The 26,381-nt window shown below is 39.1% G+C and overlaps 1 protein-coding gene across 1 annotated transcript in view; it reads left to right on the top strand.

Moving 5' to 3' along the window:
* PRSS12 (serine protease 12) overlaps window positions 1-20,229 on the top strand; it is a 45,696-nt gene extending 25,467 nt beyond the window's left edge. Inside the window, exons 9-13 of the mRNA XM_064450561.1 lie at window positions 3,593-3,798; window positions 4,446-4,524; window positions 6,880-7,002; window positions 15,183-15,463; window positions 17,416-20,229. Coding sequence (XP_064306631.1) covers window positions 3,593-3,798; window positions 4,446-4,524; window positions 6,880-7,002; window positions 15,183-15,463; window positions 17,416-17,723 — 997 coding nt within the window. The 3' untranslated portion in view covers window positions 17,724-20,229. The remainder of the gene's footprint in view (window positions 1-3,592; window positions 3,799-4,445; window positions 4,525-6,879; window positions 7,003-15,182; window positions 15,464-17,415) is intronic.
* Window positions 20,230-26,381: the final 6,152 nt, after the last annotated feature.

The following is a 26,381-nucleotide window of genomic DNA, read 5'->3' on the forward strand; positions in this document are numbered from 1 at the left end:
ATTCACACATTTATTATTACTAATGGGAGAAAAGACACCTTAAAAAGGAAGACTTGTGTAAGCAAAGGGTAAACACTGAGAAAATTGACTGAGCTTTTCCTACCTGTATTATTCATATTGTCAATGCTTATCTGTACATTTATTTTACGAAATCCTGCTTTGCATTTACTAGGGTTCATTCTGAGACTGAAATAAGAAAATCCCTGAGTTGGCAAAATCACTACGCTGAAAGCAATACTAGCTTTAAAGATGTCTCATTAAGCCAGTTTGTCAAATCCATGATTAATGTTAGAAAAACATAATATAAAGACCATTATAAGACAGCCCTACTAATTGGCTAAAGGCAGTCATTTTCATGAAAAAGAATTAATAGCACCCTAGTCAAAGTATATTTGTAGCAAGATAAACACTAAGAGAAAACACACCTTTTCTGAAGTACTATCTACTATGTGACTGGGTTTAACATAAAAAAATATTTTGGTAGAATGAGTGAAGAGGGAAAGATAGTTTTAGAAGATCTTGCATTTTAGTGAACGAAGTGGCCCAGTATAATCGGACCCCTTTCATTTAGGCCACGCTAATAAGAATGCACATGTGCACACACACCCACACAACCCCCACAAATGAACAAATATCCTGCCATTAGTGCTCCAGAAAATATCTACTACAGGAAAAAAAAATTTCTAGGCTAGTTGGCCATCAATACTAATCACATGGATTTCCTGATTAACAGTATTATGAATAATGGTAATACTGCATCTGAAGAGCTCAGCATGTTATTGTGTATGGCCTTGTGCCTGAGAAAAGCTAGGGGATAAGACCTGAAGCTGCCCTTCTCTCTAGGGACAGATCTGAGCAAGCAAAAAGGTTGTTTCTTTGATGGTCATCTGTGCCTAAACAGCTGGCTTGGAAAGCAGCAATTAAAGGACACATACACCTTTATTAAGGGTGGACTAAAACCAGTTGTAGGAGCACATTCCAGCACGTAACAAACACATAAGACTTAACCTTTCTACATTCAGAGATGTCCCAATTATATGAAATAATTTTCTCTATTAAGCTGCACTCCTTGCTCTAGAACATCGCAATTTTTACATTTGTTTCCTGGTACATGTTCCATTTGAACAGTGGGGGGTTTTTTTGTTAAGAGTGAGTACGACACACCTTTCATAGCAATTATCAGCAAACTGAGAGACAGATAGAGAGAGAGCTTTCATATAAAGGTATGAAAAGTCTCTGCAGTTCAAGTCCCGTGATTCAGTTCACGTCACTGCATGACTGCCATACATACGCACTAAGTTCCCCCCTCATCTTTGTGTCTCTACATCTCTTTCACCTAAAATATTTACATAGGCGACCTCACAGATGTCAGAGTACTCTTTGAGATCTATGTGGTAATCCAACGGCGGCAGCGCCCTTATTAAGTAGCCAGTAAGTCTGCAGGGACAATTCTATACTTAACTGCAATAAATACTTCCCTGGGAAAGGCTAAGGATACTGTGGTGATTCACAACGAAGTTTTTCCTCAATATCCTGAGCAATGCCCTAAAGCAGAAACTTTGTTGTTTGACATAGAGATACCAAAACCAGGTAAGAATTTGCAATGAGTGCCTGTACTGTCTCGCTCTTTTGTAACAGCACACGTGGATGCATCAGCTGCCTACAGAGGTTGGGGAGTTGGACCTTTTTTTTGTGATTATCTGTAATCAGAGTACAAAAGAAAAATATTTGGGGCCAGAAAAGACACATTGCTTGTGACTGATAAGTTAAATCATACTAAACTCATTAGGCAAAGATGTCCTATACTGGTTCCAAAGTCAGTTAAGGCTTTGGATTACCTGGGAAATACACGCTAGCCACGGGAATTAAAAATGTGTAATGACAGTTAACCTTGTGGTATCATCTCTGACACGTTTTACACGCTTCTCTTTCCTGGCTTTGTACAATTCATGCATTCTAACCAACGTTCCCTGCTTAGCAAACCTGCCTGCCCACCCTGCAGTACGTAATAACAAAATCCAAACAGGCAAGGCTTTCTGTGTGCAAGTTGAAACAGGAGGAAGCTGGTATGTATTACTTCCATGTTTCAGGTATAAGGATATGGGCAACCGAGGGCTGGATTGTTTGGGTTTGATCCAGCCACACTTCTAGTGTGGTGAAGCTTTGAAAATCATATGACAAATCAAAATTCCTCCCCAACAGAGACTCCCTAGCTGATGACGGGACATAAACCCTTTATGCCATTCTCACCTATCTTCCCCAACACTGCAGGTATTAAAAGAGATACAAAAAGAGGTGCAAACAGAGATAAATACTTTTTTGCCTAATACTTTTAGTTGTTAACCTCTTTATTCTACTCCAGCATTTCAGTATACATGCAGTTACCCTTTTATATACACACAAAATATACAAGATGCAATTACAACATATCCTTTAAAATGGAAACCTATGACATAGCACATTTTCGTTATCTAGAATTCCGTATATTCTTTTCACAATAAAATACCAGTAAATTGCTCTTAACTGATAAGTAAATTTGTAGTTCAGACACACCTAAAGGCAGCTGTGGCTTCCTGCCCCACTTCTCTGTATAGCTGGTTGGGTGATCTCCCACTCATAATTCTTGCTGACTCTTAAACCATGTACAACAAAACATCTGTTTAGATATTAAGAAGCACTATCCTAAGTAATTAAAAGTAATAATCTATCAAAAAAGTTACCAAATGAGATGCTTACACGCACAATTCATGTTGGTTTTTTATTGTGTTTGTTCATCCACTCCCTCATTTGTGAAAAAAAGTTCATTATTCAAAAGAGGTCATTCACACAACTGACACTGAGGTCATTGCTGAAGCTACATACAAGCTATAAGGCTCAAGACTTCAAACCCTAATAAAATGTCCTAAGTCTGACATTTAAATACTTAGGTTTGATACTCACTGTTATACAAGCATAGGATTATCATATTGACCTTCTTTGTAAAGTGCCTTGAGGCCTGTGCACAAAAATGCTACACGAGCACTAAGTACAGGGTTCAGTCTTTCTCCAATTACATTACAGTTTTAGAACTGTGGGGTGCACTTTAAAAATGGCATGATAACGGAATATGTTAATAGCTATTAACAACTAATAGATCTGTAAATCATAGCTCCTACTACACTGCAAGCATACTGTACTTAACTGGCCCATCTTTCTGAGGGAATCAGTCCAGAACAAATTATTTTTAGCATTCACAGATGCTGATTTTATACAAGGATTAAAGAGATTATGAAAAAGCAGCTTTCACATATTTTGCTTTATAGCTATTTGTAATGCCATTACAATGTAAAGTACTTTGCACAGCGCCTTCTAACTAGATCTATAACAGCACTTTTTAAACGTTAATGAACTGTAGCAATTTTGTTACACTTTTTTTTTTCTACTTACCAGAGTAACAGAGGCAATGAGAAGAAAAGTTGTCATATTAGTGAATCAGTGACAGGACTTGGAATAAAACCTCAATGTTTTTCACTACTCTGAAATATTTCAGTTGAGTAAAATGCAGAATAATGTCTCAAAGTGTTTAATAAAAAAATATATGCTCTGTTTCCAGGGGTCCAGCTAAAGCAAGGACAATGGCATATTTTGGGGAGGGCAAAGGCCCCATCCACGTGGATAATGTGAAGTGTACAGGAAATGAGAGATCCTTGGCAGACTGCATCAAGCAGGACATAGGGACGCACAACTGCCGTCACAGCGAGGATGCGGGGGTGATCTGTGACCACCTAAGCAAGAAGGCCCCCGGGAACAGCAATAAAGGTGAAGCCCTGTTGTGAGTGGCAGACCAACAGGTTCGGATGGGGAACTGTCACGGTAGGAACAGACGGACATCAACAGTCCCACCTCACAGAAGAAACAGTTATGCCAAAAGAATTATAGAAACAAAAGTGGTGGGAAAACCTCTCTGCTTACACTGTGATCTTATTGCTGTGCCAGCTCTGTAAAGCAATCATACCGACCATTCAAATGATACAGGGTATTTTTCTCCCATAGTTTACAGCAGCCATGTTTCTTAAGTTGTACAAGGGACATGAAAATGCAAAAAGCTAGACAGCTACTTTCAGCTTTTCGAGGTATAGTTTATGTTCAGCTGAGGACCAAAACCTACATGGTATGCCACATACATGAAGTAAGAATCCTATAAAAATGTCTGACGCTTGAGAAGCAGAGCACAAATGTGTAAATTGCTCTGTGATCACAGTCAAAAGGTCTCAGCTAAAAAGAATTTCTTTCTAAGCCTGAAAGAATTAAGTGTATTTTCCCCACTCAAAATTTGGTTGTTAAAAACTACCATGAAACATGGAATAACTTCAGCCTTCGTGGTTTATTTTTAGTTAACTCTCATTGAAGATTGGCTACTTTTCATTTTGAGTTTAATGTGGTCTACATCTCCCTTTCTGGTTTAGATTCTCTTGCTTCTGTTTGTGGATTGAGGTTACTACATCGTCGACAAAAGCGAATAATTGGTGGGAAAAATTCTTTACGGTAAATATTTGGTAAAGACAAGTAATTTTGACTATAAAGCTTCTAAGACATGTATTTGCCATAAGCGGTTTGCCTAATTTATGGTTTTGTTGTAGGCTTGTTTTTCTTTTGGCTTGACATGAGGTAGAAGCAGAAATATACTCAAAGCAAATTTGGTGGGAAATTTAAAAATATTTGTTGATAAATACTTGCAGTGCTAGTTAAAAATCTGTAGATGCCTATGAGTTTAGCCCTTGATCAGGTTAGATTTCTTACTTTCAAAGCACCCGTTTTACTTTTTGTCAAAGGATATCTTGATATCAGGATATGAGCTATATGAAGAGAGCTATGAATATAGCACAAGGTTTTAAATGCTCCCTACACTGAAAAAAAGGCCTGGGTGTGATTTGCTGCCCAAGACCTGATTTTCCTTCACAAAATAAGCTTCAATGATGCCACAGCTATAAACCCGGGCTTTTTATTAACACTTTGTTCTCAGCTTTTGACAAGATGTTTATATTTAGTTAATATAAACAGATTAAGTGAATACTACTACTACTACTACTACTAAATGCTACGATAGGAAGTATAGGCTTTATTTTCTTAATAATTGTGAGTAACCTCAAAATATATTTATTCACAGAATCTTACAAAAGGGATTGTAAAAAATGCACTTATAGTATCATTGCATACCATTGTGCGACCTATTTTGAAGTACATGCACAGCATCAATCCATTTCAAAAAAGACACCGCTTAATGCAGTCAGAGCAACACAGAATTACTTCCCATAGTAAAGAGACAAATGAGATTAATAAGTATTACATTGTACAGAAAAAGAAGATTGAGAATTATTGTCTCAGAATAAGTGTAAAAAGGGCACAGGATGAAATGAAATGGTGACAAATAATGGGTCGCACAATTAAGTCAGAGCAAGAAACTTGATCGCACTTAGGAATGCTTCAAAGTCAAGAAAAGGACCATATGAACAGTATCAGAAAAGGCCTCGCTGTCACAAGAAGTCATTAAGAAAAAGAACTTGACAAAATTAAAAAAGGAACTGGACAGTTACGTACCAGGAAATCCAAAGCTGTCCTAATTACCCCATTTTGGAAAGACACATTAAACCCCATCTTCAAAAACTAAAAATTGTCTGAATTGTTTTATGTTTTATGGGAAGTAAATTCCCAGCTCTGAGATAGGATGCTGGACTAGATAATCCTGGGCAGCTCTTGTACTCCAGTGTACCTATTCAGGTTGACAGGAGTCAGAAAGCACCGAAGCCTACCTGTTGCTCACAGGTGCACCCCTCTCCCTCTCCCTTCACTCTGGTTCCATATTTTGCTAATCTATTGAACTGGCAAAAAATAATCCATCCTGTCTTCATAGGCCTGCAAATATGTATCCCAGATCTACTATACAAAACAGATGATCACAAGCTGAAAAAAGCTGCTAATCTATTACTTGTGATTTCTACAGTTGCTTTAGGCCTCTTGGTTTGCCAGCTTCCCTTTTCAAACAGCTCAGAACCAACAAAGACATTAATGCAGACAGGAAAGGATGCTGGGTTAAGCTTTTCAAGAAATTCCCTTCTTTCCACTCTCCAGTTGGCAGGAAATTTCTGGTTTGTTGACTTGAACGGTATTTGGCAAGGAAACCACAGAATGTATTTTTGGCACAATGAATGCAATCTGAGAAGGGAAAATTAAAATACTTGACAGTGGGAGGAAGTGGTCAGAGTGCTGGATGCCCAAACAATCTGTAAAGCAATCCTGACCATTGTTAAATGGAATTCTGAATGCAGCAGGAATATAAAGGTATTCTCAACTGTTACTCAATAAATAATGTCGTTTGCAAGCTGTCAGTCAAATTATAGAATCACAGAATCATTAAGGTTGGAAAAGACCACTAGGATCAAGTCCAACCCCCAACCCAATGCCCCCGTGGCCTCCTCAGCCATGTCCCCAAGTGCCACGTCTACGCATTTTTAGAACACCCCCAGGGATGGTGACTCCCCCACCTCTCTGGGCAGCCTGTGCCAATGCCTGGCCACTCTTTCAGTGAAGAAATGTTTCCTAATATCCAATCTAAACCTCCCCTGACACAGCTTGAGGCCATTTCCTCTTGTCCTCTCACTAGTGACTTGGGAGAAGAGACTAATGCCCCCTCACTACAGCCTCCTTTCGGGTAGTTGTAGAGAGCGATACAGTCTCCCCTCAGCCTTTTCTCTGGGCTAAACAACCCCAGTTCCCTGAGCCGCTTCTCATAAGAGTTGTTCTCCAAAGAAACTAAATAGGATATACATTCAAGGTTGCTGACAAGCTTCCGTACTTTTCCATTGTTGTACCCTGAAACACAATGTCTTATGTCCCCTGCAGGGGAGGCTGGCCATGGCAGGTTGCACTCCGACTGAAATCTTCTCATGGTGACGGAAGACTCTTGTGTGGTGCTACTCTCATCAGCAGCTGCTGGGTCCTCACTGCTGCACACTGCTTTAAAAGGTAGGGCTCTCTTCAATAGTGAAGGGTATTTTCAAACTATTTTGTTGCTCTGGGTATAGGCAAAAACATTCCAGTTCAAGCCCACCGAAAACTGTACCAAAGAGTTGGCCTTTGGTTTAAAAAAACCCTATCAACCAACCTCCTTTCCCTGCAAACAAAACCAAACAAAAAACCTTAATACATGGAAATTATTCTGGGTGTCATCATTCATGAGATTTATATTCACAACTTCAGCGTTTCCATGAAAAAATATAGCCAATACTTCTGACATTTTAACACAGCTTTCTATTCCAACAAAACTGCAGCTTATGGCTTTCAGGTTATAGTGAAGCCAACAGAGCAAACATCAAACACAGGGACTGCAATATCTTGGATTATTTTTGGTAATGATAGTTATTGGCAGTGATAAGACACTTTTACTGTAACACTGCAGTGACTAGATGAACTAGTGCCCCCAAACCCATTTTAGGGTAAAGCATTCTTATCTATTTTGCTGAGTCTAACAGGAAAGTAAATCTGTTCACTGGATGCTAGCGAGACCAAGCTGTTTTGCTTATTCTTCACAAATAGGCTGGAGCAACTGCCTCACTCTGTTATGTCACGCTACATGAAGAATTGTCTTTTGCAGCCATCCAGGCAAAGGTCCCATCCCATTTAACAAAGAAATAACTGTCTAAGCTGGTATACTGGTATATACTGGTATATAACTAACTGGTTATACTGGTATAATTCTCTGACACTGGCATCTAATAAAACTATGCCAAATTCAGCTCCTTTCCATATGTTTAGCAACTGGTTTGCAACTTACACTCCCTTGTAAATCACATTTGATCTACCTAATCTAACTTCTGCAGTTCTCAGTATTAAGCTGTTATATAGCTTTTTAAAATGTCTTTTCCCAGTTTTGCAGAAACAGATATTCTGTTACTGGTAATTCTCCTGTCAGTTTTTATGAACAGTAATTTTGACTTCAGGAATTCACTGCTGATGAAGTTACTGTAGTATAAAAGCATCAGCTTGCACAGTAAGGAAGCGGGTGTAGTGTTCTAAGCTTTCAACAGCAATTATTTCACTGGAATCCTTACAAAAGCTTGCAGTATGGCCTGGAATAAAAGCATAAAAGAACAGCATTGCAGTTTTGAGGATATTTGCTAGAATTTGCTCAAGTGGGCTGCAAAGGTTTAAACTTTGGACTTTCAGCCTTTCCTTTTGCACACTAATAACTAAAAAGAAGAGTCAGATATACTTTTACTCAAATGGATAGTGTTACCTTTGCTTAGCGCCAGATGCACATCTTTTCAGTTTCATGTTTCATGAAAATCACGAGGGACTTTTCTTGCTAATATTTCAAGCTGAAAGGGTCAAACTCAATGCCATTTCTGCCTTCTTCAACTGATGTCCCAGATCTTTTTGTGGAACTATGAAAGCAACTTCAGCTGCTATCATCTATAGACAATGGCTTCCTATTCCATTGTTCATCATCTCTATAGTGATTAGTAAGGATGCAACTTAAGCTCTTGAGAAAGCCTTTGATTAAAGGCTTGAAAAAAAAGACGGTCCTTTCTGTTATTTTACCTCAAAGATCCTCTTCAAGGAAAGGAAAAGGGAGGTCAAAGGAAGACAGTTATGTTTTGTGAGTTCAAATCAAGATCTTAGTTACCCAACGCTTCACCTTATTAGAACGCTTTCACAAAGTTTGGTGAAGCAAGTTAGTATTTGCTGCGCTGCTGCAGATGCAGTGCGTTCTTCTAGTAAGCACTCCCCACAGGGTACGTTCCCTGTTCTTCCCAATGGTTGGCTTACGTAGCTGGGACTCTGCATCATTACTGAATGCGCTGCCAAAGCATGCCCGATTTGGGTGCTTTGCTGAACACCCACGTGATGGGCAGCAGCGTGGCTGGAGCAACGTACACTGCAATACTTCCAGATCAGTGCAGCCACTCGAAGGCCTGTTACACACTATCGTAAAACGGTTACATGTGGTCTCAGGGACCGAAGTATTGTTTTGCCCCAGATGTTGCATTTAAAACTGCAACCTAGATCTAAGGATGCAACCCCACCAGCCTGTGGAGGCACTACTGTTTACTGTAAAAGAGAGAAGGCATATTTAGCTCTAAGCTGACATTGAACAGACTGGGCTGAACTTCCTAATGATCTCAGAGTGATTTTAAGGGGCTAGGTTTCCAAAAGCTATCTATAGATCAAGCGCCTTCTTCACATATTTTCCACAGACAGACAAGAGAAAGGCCCGTATACCATTTCTCACATCCTGGAAATTGGAACACTGCTTAAGTAACAAAAGTGGGCTCACCTGTACTATGGATAAAAATTACATACGATTTTATGCAAGAGGATTAGAATTGTTTGCCAGTAGTATAGCAGCATTACTGGTTTCTGTAATTTCAAAGACGCATCATTTAAGATCAAAAATTGTTTGAATCTATTCTTCCTTTTATAACCTCCCCATCTTATTAGCAAGTTTTGTCCTGAGTGGTTCTGACAGCTACAGGGAACTTGCAGGTCTATACCTAAAAAAATACTGACTTTGGATAATTAGAAATATAAGGCATAGAAAAAAAGGAAATTATAATGACCATGATGTTATTTTAGGAAATACCATGTTACTTGAACTAGAACACTGTTCTAATAATATAACCCTTATTTAAGTGCTTCTTTAGGCATTCCTGAATGCCCACGTATACTTCAACATAGCCCTGGTAATTTTGAGAACCAGGGACCCTGAGGCACAGTGGAACCAAATACCTAGTAAGATACCAGAATTAAAATTCAGTTGTCTCAAATTTAGCATGAACGGTGAGATGAATTCAGGTGTGCCTTCAGTGTCAGTACATTACTTGACTGGCAGCAGGATGATATTGGCATGGTGGCCGATTACTAATCCATCCTCCACTTGGCTGGGAAATAAACCTTCTAGGAGGTGCTAAGGTCAACACTGCCAGGCTGCACTAGAGCGTAAAGGCACGCCCAGCCCAGCCATCCAACAGAGGGGTAATACCCTGAAAGGAACATTATTTTCCAACCATGAAGCACTCCCAGACTCCTCCTCTGCCTCCACTCTTCAAACATGATGTGTATGTGGCAGTTCTGTGCCGTTTCATAGGTGGCTTTTAGGTGAGGAGGACAGTACACCCCTGTGCTAGACTGCTTTGCCTTTTTTATGTACTGAAGTGCTATTACAGTATTTCCTCATTTGGCAAATACTAACTACTATAGGGGAAGAAATATAATTGTCTGCAGATGAAAAAATCAGTTTAAGAAGCCTTATGTGTGTGAGTGTGCACAGAAATATAGTAAATTTGTGCAAAGTCTGCTCACTAAGCTTCTCACTGGAAGCCTTGTAGCTATTAAAGTTTCAAACATTTACATGAGAAGCAGCATTTCTCATTCTGTTAAATGTTTTAAATCAGTACTTTTAATTAAGATCAGCTTTCCTAGATCTCCTTTCTTTATTATTCTGCTATAAATGACCATCACCCATAACACAGAAAAACAGCAGGAACCTATTAAAGGGAACATTGTTCCTTTTGTCAGAAACAAGGATGTAACATTAAATAGAAGCAGCAAGTTTTCTCCTAGACTATCTGATATATGGCTGACAGGAGAGCACTCGTTATTACTAGTCATAAACAACTTTCCTTCATGCTTAGGCTTACAAATCAAAATAAACTATCAAAAATCAAGTTCCTTTGATTATTAAATCAGTTGAGGAAGGAAGTGTGTTCATTTCTCATCTAAATTACAAATACCTAGTGCATCTGTGACTCTGTAGTAGTCTGACTTCCATGAGGTTTAAAAAAACAGAAAAGAAAAAAACCCACACAACCCCTTTCCCCCTTCAAACTGCATTAAAGATAATGGATAGAGTGTATAGTAAATCCTGTAATTCATGTTGTGAATAAGGCCTATAAACTAAAATACAGAGGCACCCATTACATTAAAAAAAATAAAGAAGAAGGGTTTATACCATGTAAAATTACCTTCCTCTACTTGAGAGACAGATTTCCATTGCACCGATAACACATCTGCAAAGTACTGTGATTGTGTTTGTCTATATATACAAAACCTACCTGTCAATGTACACAATGGTTAATTTAGCTGGGCAAATATTTATTGGAGGTAAAAATGCTTTCATAATGCAGAAACTATCAGCATAGCTCTAACAGGTGATTTGCTGCACAGAGCCAAAAACCATAAATTATGAGTGAGTGTTTTCAGTGACCTTTTGGAAACGTCAGATTATGTCAGGCAAATATATATTTAATGCTAATGATCTTGTACATTTGTATTCCAATATGACACTCGGATGTATACCAAAAATTGTATCTAGGAAAGCATTCTGGGGTACAGAATCCTATTTATAATAGCCTTTAAAGGCAATAAGATCAACAGTTATAAACAATCTCTGTAGCAAAAAGTATTAAACTAATATTGCTTAGCTGGCAAAGGAAACAGGATAATTTTACTTAACTCACTGGGCTCAGCTGCTGTATCATTTAGATTCTTAAGTGAAATGTCATCATGCAGTTATGAAATTTGAGCAGAAAAATATATCTGAGATGTCAGTCTTCCATTTACTTTAGTGGGGGTTTTGCATGTAAGTTAGAGTAATTCAAACGGAAATAATAAAGCCATTTTACTGCAACAGTAACTAAGTACTTTCTGTATCAGCTTCCTTTTCTAACTCACTCTGAGGAAAATAGATCCTACAAAGTTGGCTGATGCATCAGCCAAGATTGCTTGTAATCTCAGTCTGGGCAAGTCATTGGAGAAGTACTTAGTTGGCTGTGTTACCCATGCCAGTGTTACTACACTGAGCATTACCTCTGTTCTGTAAATAGATTCTGTAAAAGTGAGACTGCTTGATACTGCACACCCTGCCCACGCAGCTACCTGCCTCTACACTGACCTTGTCCACTCTGGAGAGGGGCACAGGAGTTGCGCTGTCAGTGTGTAAAATATTCTACAGTTGGGTGTTTTATTTCTCTGTTTTGCGAGCTTCACAGAGGACCCATGCATTGCTTAGCTTACACAAATAAAATGAGCTACCAGAGACTATCAGTTTGGTTTTCATAGTGTTTTCAAACTGCTTTATATACCATAGTAGCATGCTTTCTGTCGAACAATCAATGTTATAGGTACCTCCATGTAAAAGATGGCCAGAGTGATCAACGCACTTGTCCTTGATTTGGTGGTTTCTCTTGCTTCAACCAGTTCAGAAATCTTTAAGCTGTAGTTCTAGGAAATGCACCACCTATGAGGTTACATAGCCTCCATGTGAAGAGACAAACGACAATGTAATATATAAATACTGAACTGCAGAACACAAGATTAAACTAAGGAATCAGATTAATTTCCCTACTAATATTTCTCATAACTAGAGGAACAAAAAATACTTTCCCCCCTAATTTGTATATTTATATAAAAATATGTTTCTAAATTTGAATGCTATAGTTTTGCCAAAGCAATACTAGAAAATTTTGCATATGGGCAGGAAAATTTGCTTTCAAGTCTATCTATTTATAAACATGCTGAAGTAAACTATGATTTATAGTTTTTAAAAATTCCCAGAAGTAACAATGAGCAAATATATAAAACCTATTCAGCACAAACTGGTACTGAAATGTACCAAGCATTTTATTGTAAAGATGCACAACTTATTTGTAAGTCAATTTCACAGAAATAATACGAGAAGAAAGTTGATTTAAGTGCCTGTACTATACAGCATTTTAATATACTGAAGATGCGTGTAGCCTTACTCCTTGCTGTGTTACGGAAAGCCAAACAGATGGCAGAAGGAAAAACAAAAAAAGAGACTCACCCAAGGTCACAGATGAGCTCACAGCACTGCTGTAAAACACCCCACTGTTTTCGAGCCAGTGCCAGATTATACTTCTACTGCCTCCCACACCATAGCTCAGAGTAACAACAATAGAAGTTTAGACTGATAATAATATACTAAGTGTCTCAGCAAAGTATGGTAAGATTAGCCTTTTCTGATATAAGACATGTGGCAACAGTGACCCAGGAGGGGATTCATCAGTGTCAGAGCAGAGATTCCTGGCAGGCAGCAGACAGCAAGGATTTGGCAAACAACCTATAGGGATGCAGAATTTAGGACTGCATTGATGCCATACTTCAGATGGCCAAATACAGACGGCTATATGTAACCTCAGAAACTATTTAAGACCTAACAGCCTTTCTTACTCTGAAGAATCTCCTTAAGGGCAACAAAAATAAAATCAATATATCAGGTGCCAATCCTACTTCCATGGAATTTTGTAATTTATTTTATAAGGAAAAGAACCAAGTGTGGAGTCTTAGTGGCCTTTTAAAACTGGAAAAAATATACAAGATGATCTAGAAATGAGAACGTAATATCTAGGGCAAGAGACAGATTCAAATACTTGGTTTTTTTTTAAAAAGCTTACAAAGAAATACCTCTTCTCTAGAAACTTCAAGGGAGTGGAGTCAGAACACCTGGAGAGCCAGGATTCATACTTCTGCCTTTTCTCATGTTCTGTTCCTATTCATGCTCTCATTTCTTCATGGAAAATTACTAATGAAAATTGATTCAGTGATAAGTTATAAAATACCAGCACTTTTGTGGTGAAAACAGAAAGATCAGTCAAGTGACACATACAAACAGAGGTTTTTTCTTAAGTATCTTTGAGATAAACATACTGACCCACAATTAGAAGAAGTTTTTGAGTAATTTTCTTCAGGGTGGCAACAAGTAATGTACTTGGTAGAATACAAAATTTATCAGTTCTCCCTCTGAGACTAAAATCAGTATGAATACTTTTTTTAAACACCTCTGTAAACTTCAGAATGTCTGCAGCAGCTGTATCTTTTCACTTCCAGCTGCTATAGAGTTTTAATTTCCAACCACAAGGAAAATACAGTATCAGGAGAGTATTTCACAGACAACTACTACTGAAGACCTGGAAAAAGTTTGTGGTAGACAAGTTACTTCATTTTTCCTATATAGGAGGTCATCTTCAGATGAACAGATGTTTGGTCATAGCCTGCAGCTCTCTCTCCTTACATGCCTAGAAGTGAAATTTTGCTCATAGAAGATCTGAAGGAGATGTGCAGAATCTGACAAAGAAAGCTTTGCAGGCAGCCAGGAATGCAACCCACAATTAGAAGAAATAGTCAGTGGTACAGCAATATATTGTTCAGAAGAGACCTGTAATGTTCCTGCTTTGTCTGCTGCTCCTCAAACAAGCTTTAGTAAGCTACGGACACCAGCACATTGCTGGAGGGTATAAAAAGAGCAAGTATAGGTTAGAAGGTGATGGAACACCATACTCCACACATATTACAAATTTCCTGTCGAAAGCTATGAGGGAAAGGGAGAAGTCAAAGGAAAAATATTTGGGTTGGCTTAGCCAGATTTTAAAATAAATAAATGTACCCAACAGTACTCCCTTGTTTGCATTTTCCTGAGAAGGGCTGTGTGTCCTGTGATCCAAAAATCTCCAAAGGCACGCACAGAAGATTGTTATTTCAGCCACAGTAATCATCCCTAAGGTATTTGCCATTTAGTCTATGATGTGAAAGAAACTGGGGTCATATTAGATGCAAAACAAGTCTAAGATTTATAGGCCTTCTGCCACTTTGACAATAGGTGCTTGCAATGCACATATGCTTTGTTTTCTTTATTATAACTTCAGTTAACTTAAGAGGTTTTTATCAAGTTATCTAAGCCTCTAGAATTTCTCAACCAATCTACCAAGCACACTTGAACCCTGTTTTCATTTCAGTAGTTATTTGGAGCATCAAAATGATGTTAGTACTCAGGTTTTCATTATAATTACTAGCAGTCTGTATTACCCTTACTAAATATACTTATAATGCACACCTTGCTTGCACCTTTGAAATAAGCGCCAGTCACGGCAGATGGCTGTAAGAAACCGTGCCTGTGAAAATATATGAAAATAGCCCAACCCCAAACTTCAAGAAATTTTTTTTAATATTCTTTAGGATACACTTGAATGTCAATCTAAATGTCTGAGAAAGCATTTTTGCTCTTTAAAAAAAACCCCTTTTGCTGTTGTTATTTATATGAGCAGTAAAGACCCTGATCAAATCTGTTTACAGTGCTTAGGATCTGACTTTGCATGAGCCGGCCCTATTTGTTTTCACCTCAATCTTAGGTATGGCAACAACACTCGGAATTATGCTGTGCGGGTTGGAGACTATCACACACTGGTACCAGAAGAGTACGAGGAAGAAATTGGAGTCCAACAGATTGTGATGCATAAAGAGTACAGGCCTGACAGCAGTGACTACGACATTGCACTGGTGAGGCTACAGGGGCCAGAGGAACAGTGTGCCAGATTCAGCACCCATGTCTTACCTGCTTGTTTGCCATTGCGGAGAGAGCGACCACAGAAAACTGCTCCCAACTGCTATATCACTGGATGGGGTGACACAGGTAAAAATGTGTTAATGATTTCCACCCACAGATCTGAGGCTGCTTATTTTAACAAACAAACCAAACCAAACCTTAAATACTTAAAATAAGAAAATGCTCAAAATGGAACAATTTTACTCTTTATATAGGGGAGTATTTTCTCTCCTGATCCTTACCTAGGAATGACACCACTTCGTTTATTGAATTTAGTTTGTGTTTGGAAAGTGGCGATTAACCATGTCACTCTAAATCACAGAACCAGTCAGTAAAATGACCTCATTAAGATTGACAAGCATGAATGAAAAGCTTATTTGTTGCCAGGTACACCCTGCGCAGCAGCTTATCACCCCCTGCCTCGGAACATAACAGCTCTAATATATTTAAGGTTTTTAAGGTAAGTACGATGAATATTTTGGAAAGGTTCTTCAAATTGCACTACTTCAATAGAAAATGGATAGAAAATATACACATAATAGAATTTCAGATACCATTTTTAGTCTCTCCTGTTACCACTGACATTTTCAATCAGCAATAAGATTTAAAAAAAAAGATAACATCTTGCCAAAATTTGTGAGAGCCACAACGCAGTCTGCAATCCAGGCTTCTGGAACAAACTATCTAGTCACTTCTTAGGTCAGTGCAAGATTCTTCCTCTTCAAAGGTCTTTGTCCTTTTAATGTTTTACAAATTAATAACCATGTTTTACTTTCATGTTTTTACGTTGCTGAATACAGTGCAAGACAGCGACCACACTTGAGCCTTTGTTCCACTGACTCATTCAAACTGGCAAAGAAACAAGGCGGCAAGGCCAAATATCAGTTCTTCCTCTTCACATGCGTTAATCTGTGTGCACAGATGTCTGGGTCACTGTACTACAATAAAGGAGATAGACTTGCAGGGTGGATTTTTGCTAAAAACAATTGCGAATTCATTGCCTAGCTGTGTCTAGCTTTTTACATAATTCACAGTTCTGCAATACTGTTTACTTCAGACATCTATTTACGGAAACATTAACCACTGCAATAATTGGCTTTAACTACAGTAAGAAATTACATTATCACAGTACTTCAGTTGAAATTTCACACTTACTACATGAATCATAATCATTTTACAAGTATTAAGATTGTACTTAAAAAAACCCCAACACTGGCTTTAACTTTCCATATTTCCAACTGAAAAAGAGGTGCAAGCTATAGAAAAAAAGCTGAATTATGTAAATCTTGACATTTTATAAGCAGAGCAGTGCTTATACTATGCAGGATTCACTACAGATAAAGAAAACCAAGACACATTCTGGTCACCCTCACAAAATGAAGATTAGTCTTGTTAGTACTCTGGTATGTAGAAGTTATCAGGATTCTAAGAGATTCACATAATTCTGCCAATCTCTACCAGGATATACCTGGGCTCAGTAATGTCAGCTCCTCAGCTGAGGTGACAAGCAAGCTTGCGTGTACTTACAGGGCATAAGTGTGATGGTTGGCTGGATGCTCGGCTTGGAAGCTGACAGAGGATGCAGCACCTGTCAGGCTGAGCTAGACTAGGTTGGAAATGGTGTCCTAGAAATGAAGTATTTCTACAGCTTTAACCTCCGCTACTCAAACCTTCCAATTAATTTAAGTACTAAGGCATACATTCTTATAGAAGGCACAAAGTGTGTTTGGACCAAAACAAACTCCAGCCTTGGAAAGATCCAGTGAACACAAGGAGTAAAGCTACATCTTAAGGCTTTGTTGTTCTGTTTGTTGTTTTTTTTTTTTAAAAAAGCATCTATTTTCCATATTTACAATATCTATATAGTATTTTATTATTATATTTAATGCACAGTAAATTTCAGTATTTAGCCTTGTTTTCAGTCATTTTATTTAATGGCAAAACAGCGTGAAGGAATGACAGCAAAAATTCGATTAAATGACATTTATGTTTCCCAGACCAGTCGTCATAACAAGCAATGATTTGGGTGCTCTTTTCAGGAAGGGCTTATTCAAGAACATTACAACAGGCTGCCATCCCCTTACTTCCCAAGAGGGTATGTGAAGAGCGTTACAAAAGAAGATTCACAGGAAGAATGCTCTGTGCTGGAAACGTCCAGGAACAGAAACGCGTTGATAGCTGTCAAGGAGACAGCGGCGGACCATTGATGTGTGAACGTCCAGGGGAAAGCTGGGTTGTGTACGGTGTGACCTCCTGGGGCTATGGCTGTGGAGTGAAAGATTCTCCAGGTGTCTACACAAAAGTATCATCTTTTGTACCCTGGATAAAAAGTGTGACCAAACTATAAGTGTCCGTAATGAAAACCAAACTTTATTAACAAAGTTTGAGGCAGGACAACTTGAACAGCACAGGCAGTGCACTGCTGGGGCCCACAGTGGGTAGATACACACACATTTTCCTGATTCGTGTGGGTTTTTTGTTAAATCCAAGCTGCATACATACAACCTTTCCAGTTCAGGATTACTTTCCAAACAACATCCCTCTGTGTTAAGGAAGTCTATATATTGCATGAACAAGTTCCCATGTATCTACAATAAGGGGAAAAGCGATAGCCTGCTTAGAGTAACACTGGAGCAGGACAGCTGGAGAGTTCACCATGAGACACTCTGCCCACAGGAAGACTGCAGTAGCTCCAAACTACTTATGTTCCAGGCTTCTCTAGAATTAATCACAGATCTCAAAATTAATCTTCAGTTTATTTAATCAGTTCTTGACTGTTTTCCTATTATTCCTATGATCTTACACTCAGCCCTTTAATTCTGACTTATGCTTCATTAGCTAATGAGACCATTAGCAGGTTGATTCTTGGTAAGTAGTTACGAGTATGTATTAAAAGGTAGAAGGAAAATAATTGTCAATAATCAGATCCCCAACTATTCTGATAAAAGTTCTCACAGCTTAGTGTGCATAAAGAACATTCCCAAGTACAGTAGGTAGTACACTGGAAGTTAGTTTCCCTGCAAGCATCCTGCACAGCTGCAAGAGCTAGATCAAAAACAAATTACCTCTATTTTCTTTTCTCTAGTAAAATATCATGTCTTCTTTCAGAAAGTCATAATTTTTAGTAAATACAGCATTTTGGAGAGAATTTACTTTTCCGATTTACCACTAGCTGTCAGTACAGTACCAGACTAACAGACAAACATCCTAATTCTCTCATTGCTGGTTTTGAAGGGACTTTACTCAAGTAACACTAAGAAACCTCTGTCAAACCTACACAGGAAAGTTGTAAGTATGTGCAGTGCAAATACTAGAGATGTTTGAGCCAAGACCTGTCTGAAAAGGTCTACAAAGTCTTAATCTACTATCTTCTACAAGATAATATTTAGACAACTCTCTCCTGCTTAGTTACAACACTGGTTCAGACTCATCTTACAGGAAAGGTGAGAGTTAGAGAGTTTTCAGTGACATCTGAAGTATTGACAGATTTTGATTCCATTTAATTCCTCTTACAGATACTGTTCCCCACACTATAAACACCTTAATAGTTTATTATAAAAATGCACTGAAAATAAGTTACTCTTCATGTACAAGACAAATATAAAACAACTTACTATCCTTTCAGAAAGGGCCACCCATCAAACTTACCACACAGAAGTAATCACCATCTTAGTGCAACACTCATGGGTGTCAGTCTTTAAAATACCCGAGACTAACGACAGTCAAGAGGGAGACAGGAGAGATCGGTGCTACCCCTCCGCTCCCTCTCGAAGGCCATTCTGACTATCTGCAAGTGTGCTCTACATATTATATTAACAACAAGCTTCTTAAAAAGGTGAACCGAAAGCTCTGTGGGCCGTGAGCAGTGTGACAAGTGTGGCAGACGTGCGTCACCTCGTAGTGATTGTGCAAACTGTGACTACCAGTGACTGTTTTTCCGTGTCTCCTATCCCCAAACCCTCTGGCTATGACAGTGTTGTGTGGCCTTTTGTGAACAACGTGGGATGCTTGTATTCGTGTTGTACGGGGGCAATCGTTCATTTCATATGGTTCTGTGTCTCTCTGGTGTTGTAACAAATATCCAAGACAACTCAATTTGCATTCAAAAGTGGCAATCATATTGCCCATGTTATTGAAGACTCAACCCTTAATTTCTCCGTGCCCTCAAACTTATATTTTCAAGGGTCATGACTAGTTTAAATATCTTGTTGGAACTGGTGCTAAACTAGTACACAAGGTGCTTTCATATCTTTTAGGTTTCTGTAATTCCACACTGTTGAAAGAGCGCGAAATATTTAAAAACATGTCAAAAATCATAGTACTGTGACCACTTACTGTTAGACCTATGCAGAACACCCTGCTAATGAACTTTAAAACCATTTATGTTTTTATTTACACATGGGCCTTTTAAGTAAAGGCAAGAGGAAGTAAATCTGTCAAAATGCATCTACTTGTACCACGAAAGCTTTGCTGTCCAAGACCCATTGAGACTTGTGGAGAAGTAGGCTATATAGTGCAATACTTGCGTTGCATACAGGGGAAATAATTTTATTTCAGAAGTTGTACCACAGAAATACAAAACTTAGGGGGGGGAAATCAAGTCTGCATACTAAATGTAGTAACCATTTAGATTTAGTACAGTCGCTCATTAGTTTTGCTCTTTTAATAGGATGCTTTTATTAGATTTTAAAATGTTGCACTACCGTTTTCATGCAGAGAGCATGCCTTTTCAGTTTCTAACATAAAATGAAATTGTCTTTATGTTATGCCTTTCTAATTTTTGTTCAATGAGCCTGATGATGTAAATGTATAAAATAAAAACTGCCACACTGACTACAACTTTTACATGTTAATCTTGTGGATTATATACAAGCAGATGCTGCAGGAATATCAGCTGGGTGAACTTTATGTGAGCTTTCTTAAGTAAAAAAAAAAAGGGTGCTCTTGACAATACTTTTCTTCAAAGCATGTAAGCTTTGGGCCATTTTCTCAGAGATGGAAGTTTGTTCTGTACAATGGAATTCCTAGTGCTTTGTGTGCTTTAACTCAGACTAGTTTGGTTGTCACATAAATAAGTTTATCCTACACTCTCTAAACCACTTAGGAATATTTTCTGACCCTTGCTGCTCTCCCCTTTGTTCAACATTTTTCATACATACAAGGTTGTAGGAAAACCTGCTTTTCAGCCTACGCGAAGGGGGTTTTTGTATTAAGCAGGTTGGCCACAGTGCTAATGGTGGCATACACTAAGAAAACTCTTGGTACTTCTATTACCAGATTACATGACCATCTTAAGCACTGATGTGTAACCTATCCAGTCTCCCCAACATTGTGAAGATTTAGTTAGATGCAGTTGCCCTGAACTTGCCAACTTTTTTTCCCCATTTTCCAGAGAATATACAGACAACTATATCAGAAACACAGAACAGAAGCATTACTGCAACTGACACACAAAGCCTATTTAACATGCATTTATCTCAAACCTGAACAACTTCTCAAAGTAAAAGGGCACTTACCTCTAAACCACAGATGAATCAAGATCCCATTTTATGATCTTTATATGCTGAATATCTATAACCTCAGCCATCTTCCAGAAAAATTCACAGCACTTTAACAGCTTATATTTAACAAAAAGCCAGTCCTGAATCAGTGTTCTCCATAATTTTCAATGTTACCACAACTATTTCATGCTTTCAAGTGCTAGAGTATTTATACTCAAGATTTTTAATGCTGTTAGGATTTCGGAGTGGCAACTGCAGAACATAACATACAAGTAGCAGATCCCTGTAGAAGAAACCGCCCAGAAAACAAGAAGTTTGTGGTATCAGAAAAGAAACACAGTTTTTCTTTGTGCTCCAAGCTGCTGGGTAACAGAAAATGCAGGTAACGGGTAGTGGAGACCAGACCTGCCTCATACACATCAGATACCTGCTCACACACAGTAGTTCCTATTCTGTTATTTAGCACAGAACATAGAAATTGACCATGCAACTTCCTGACAATGCAGCACCAAGCAACCACAAACAGGGAAAAGATGACTTAAGACTTTGGAAAGAAGCACTTACCTTTGTAGCAATGTAAAGGAAAAATAAAAAAGACTGGGTTGGGTGAAAGTTGGAGAGGCGTGAGAGACTGGATGTAGCTGCAGAATCAACACGGTGCAGAAAAATAAGATGCATCTATAAAGGTAAGAGCTAAGATGCAACAGGAACAGATTGGAAAGATAGGAAAACAGTTGTTTGGGAATTGGGAATTAAGTTTTAAGAGAAATAACGAAAAACAAGCCATCCTAAGCCACATGGAAATGAAAAAGCCACATCTTGTAAGAATACCTCTATTGTACTCAAGTAATGAGGGAAAGCAGATTTCACTACCCTCTGTGCACGTGACAGGATGCTGATGGAAAGCTTCAGTCATAGGAAAGGCTATGTAACCTCACTAAGCACTCGAAACCAGTACAAGACACCCACAGCAAACACTGTGGTTCATACTTTTCACAAATCTAACCTGCAGGCCAGATCAAGCCACCAGGCCAATTAATTCAGGTGGAAACACCAGTGACCTCATCACTTGCTCACACAATGGACTAGCAGGGCAGCTACACCATCCTCCTCTAAGTTAGTGTCACACAAAAGGATCCGCCATTATAGGACGCAGAGACAGGCCAGCCAGTTTTCAAACAGTTACTTGTGGAAAAAAACCCAACAGTTCAGTTATTCTGCTCTGAAATTGTTGAAATAGATTAAAAAGGCAGCTGCTGTCTGATAAAAGCAAAGGTTAAACTTCAAGGGAATTGGGGTAACACATCAGACGATAATGTCAGTGCAATGCCGTACAGTACCTAAATACCAACACCAGCAAGCCTAAACTTTTCAGTTTCATTTCGGTCACCACAAAAGAAAAATGTGTCTCTCCAGACCTTCTTGTCATATTCTTGAGTTTTGTACTCTGTGTTAATATTGTTTTAATGCATGCCAGATCCCTGAAGAAACAGATCCCCACCCCTACTGCTTCTCTCTATCCAATTGTCCACACCTGCTTTTCTTTATGGGATCAAAGCCAGTCACAAAAAAAACCCCCAACAACCACCAATTAAAAAAAACCTAAAACACTAAGGAAGCCACTTTGCATCAGGGCACCTGCCAGAACAGCAACCACACCCGCACACAATGGTAGCACTCTCCCACCCGCCCCTCATCCCTGGAGAGCAGCAGCTCTCTCCTGGCCAGTCTGCCTGGCATTTTCATGTGTAAGATAAGCAAATAACTGCCCTTGTAGAATAGATGTGTTAACTTATTTTCTGAAAGCACTAAGGTTACAACAGTAGTCTGCTTTTCTTGGAGACAAGGAAATTGACAGCACATGCTCATGACTGTTGGCTACCAGGCCTGGCAGCCACAAATTTGGAATCCTAAGCAGTAAAGACATTATATGATAGGGTTGCATGCAGAGCTGTGTAAAATGAAAGAGTAATCACACACCACCAATTAAACAGGTGTAGTACCACTTATTATAGCTCGACACAGAATATACATTCAGCTATACTTTGGCCATGGCAGGAAAAGTACATGCTTTCTTAAAAAAAAAAAAAATGTTTCCTGTGACAGCTCCCCAGTGTCCCTACCAGTCTAGTCCAAAGTGTGACTAACAACCATCGGAAGTAATTTCCTCAGATCTAATCCACATTGTAATTAAAGTCCACAGTTCCACCCCTCCATCCACTTCAAACAGGGACACCCCCTTCAGTTGCCAAGTGCTTAGCAGTAACTGCACCACCTGCAGATCTCAGTTGTAGCTTCACAGATTTTGTTTCCCACTCCTTTCAAAGCCCCTCCTTCCCCCCTAACTTGTCAGTGTGCAATGATTGCAAAATATTTCCTTATTAACTGGAAGATATTCCACAAGAGTTTGTGCCGGTGTGGCTGGTATTAGTTAAGACAGTAAGTTTACCTATAAGTAAAACAAGTCTCTGATTCTAAAATGATTCACCATCTACCAGAGCTCAACACATACTTTTCTTGAACATGGATTGAATAAAAGGTCCCTCAGCAACTGAAATCGAAGAAGCAACTACATTCCAAGTCACTGCTTCTCCCCTGCAACACTAACCTCTGACTAAAATCATGTGACTTCTGGAATGGCTCCCAGACAATGCATCACCCAGATGCTGCTTTGCCCTGAAACCACACAGAGTCACAAATACAAGGCCCAACTACCAAAAGCTGTATCCTAACAGGCAGATTGGGTCTGTGTAACTCCAAGGAACACGTGCATGTCTAGTCTTGGTTATTAGTCTTGTAAGGAAGAAGCGACACTTGCAGTGAAAGTCAATGTCTCTTTATTGACATTCATACATTTGAATGCTTTACATTGGCATATATACAAAATTATGACTGTGGATTTCACGTTCGTTTTTTAGACTTCACAAACTTACCTTCAGCTTCTACAGTACACACATACTCCTTGCAACAACCTTTCTAACATACTTGAACAGCAGAAGAGCCACCACTGAGAGTGCACGTGTCATCAGATTTAATAATACTGCAGCATGGCCAGGCACACGACAGAGTGCTGTGCAGCCACTAAACTAGTAGGAATTAATGTAATTGCTTAAGACTTAGTAACAGGCCAAAGACAGGAGCTGCAGATCCCTGAAAGCAGCACAAAATGAGCCAGTTGCCCTAACTGTATTAGTATAGAAGTAGTCAAGGCTAATTTTAGGCACAATAAGCTACATTCCAGTCCTTCTTCGTAAAGAAGAGAGAAGCAGTGCAGAAGATCCAATTTAGGCTCCAAGTCTGAACTTCATTTAAAAACAGCTCATTTCTGTTAAGTCTAAAGTGAGATTAAGATCTAGCCTAAACTTCGCTTTTGCTAGCTCTACTTGGTAACCAGAAATATTATTGCTCACAAAAGGTATCAACTCCAGAAGATTGGGCAGATCCACCCTACCCTAAGTAAAAATTAGAAGTTCTAGTCACAGCTACTCCTATAATTCACATGTGGAATTTCGCCCCATCTTCTTCTTTCATCACAACTCAAGAGTGCTTTTCCCCTGTAAAACAAGTTTGAGGCAGTTTAATATTGCTACTGGAAACATATACAAGACAGCAAACATCACTGAACAGTACGATCCCCTCCTAGGAGCTGTAAATTGCTCTGAAACAAAGTCATTAGTATCAAACTTGTGTCCCTCTCCTCCTGCAGTTGCAGATTACTCTTAGTACTCACATCATTAAATCAGACACAGGCTTATTAAAAAGGACATTCCTCTGGACATCCCCAAGAAATCTGTGGGTTCAGATGCCTCCAGTTTGGCAGGGAAAAATACTAGCAACATCCAATTTATCATAATCCAGTATTCCTAGCATATCTTACACGTGTACACCCAAGCCCAATTCTTCCTAGTCACACTTACACACTTCATTATAGTTTTCTGCCAATAAAACACACACACAAAGGAAGCATGCCCTAAAACCAAAATACCAAGCCTATATCTTGATTTCAACAGACCAGTGAAGCCATGCAAAATCGCAGAGTAACTCAATAGCCAATTTGTCAGACTATTAAGCAGCTATTCTTTATTACAGTGCTGGGTGCTTAGGGGATCACACCCCCCCAAGCGTGCTAATATACAAGCATTGTGTACATATTTAACATATTTCTGGGAGATCTAGTACATATTCATGACTATTCCGGGAATTGAGGGTTCCACCTTCTTCTCTTCCTTTTACGGTATTTCCACCATTCTGCTGATTTGGGTTGAGGGGCGCTCTTCCTCATCCTTGTCTTCCTCAAGGGCCGTAGCTTCATCCCACCACTCTTCAGTTCACTAAAAGTTCACAGCTGGTCTGATCTCCGCATGCACATCCATTCTTGCTTGCACAGAGGTTTCCACTTCTGCTTTATCTGCAGAATTTCCCTCCTCAAGGCCTTTCCTTAGTTAAATCAAACCTCCTTATCATCCTTTTGCAAGATGGGGTGGGGGAGGCTAAACAAGAGACAGCTAATCAATGCTGCCTCAGGGCTCTTGTTACATTCCAGCTACAGTTGGTTTCACAAAGGTCTTTATGTTAACCCTTTTAGCATCCCTTCGGTTCCCCCTTTTCTTCAACCTTTGTGGAGCCAACCTAAAGCTTTCCATTATTCTCTAGAGACCTCTTAAAACACTTCCCTGTCTCCACCTGGTGCCATATTTCATTATTCTTCCAGTGAGAATAATGACCTGTTGTTCTCTGGCAACACCATAGGAAACACCTAAGCATAATACACACTATGAGTCCCAGGGCTATTAAAATAATAGTACTTACAAAGATTTGCTTTAACCATCCAATATTCGGCAACCAGGATGTCAGCTTTTCCCAGATGTCTTGGAACCCAGAAGACGTATCATCCAATGAGACTTGATGAAGCATCTGGTACTTTTCCCAAATTGTGTGGATGTCTGTTTCAATTTCCTTTTCTTTATTTATGTATGCACAACAGCTGGTGTTAATGATGGTGCACACACCTCCATCCTTAGCAGTTAATAGATCTAAAGCCAATTGGTTTTGCAAAACCACTTTGCTCAAGGAGACTTCTGTCTGCAAATTCTTTAATGCAACTACTGTGGCATTTTCAATTTGCTCCAAAGTGGTTGAAATAGTCACAATAGCTTTTTCTAACTCACTTACCCCTACAAATGGTATTAACCGTCTCACAAAACTGTGATAACCTGTGGGTCTTATTCCTAGGGGTTTTGCCATCCGCTTAATTCTAGTCCATGGAGTTCTCAGGTTTCCAGATAATGGCTTCTGGTTGTTGAATATTTTTTCATGAGGCATTAGGTAACCTATAGTACAGATACCATCCCAATTCTCAGGTAATCCCTTCCTTGCTTGTCCGTCACCGCACAGCCACCAGAGCCCTTGGGGAGCACATTCAAAGGTTAGATTATACGCCAGTCCTAACAAGATTTGAGGTGGACATTTCTTATTCCTAGTGTCATTAAGACATGAAGAGTCTG

This window comes from Phalacrocorax carbo, chromosome 4, assembly GCF_963921805.1.
Source record: "Phalacrocorax carbo chromosome 4, bPhaCar2.1, whole genome shotgun sequence".
Lineage (NCBI taxonomy): Eukaryota > Metazoa > Chordata > Aves > Suliformes > Phalacrocoracidae > Phalacrocorax > Phalacrocorax carbo.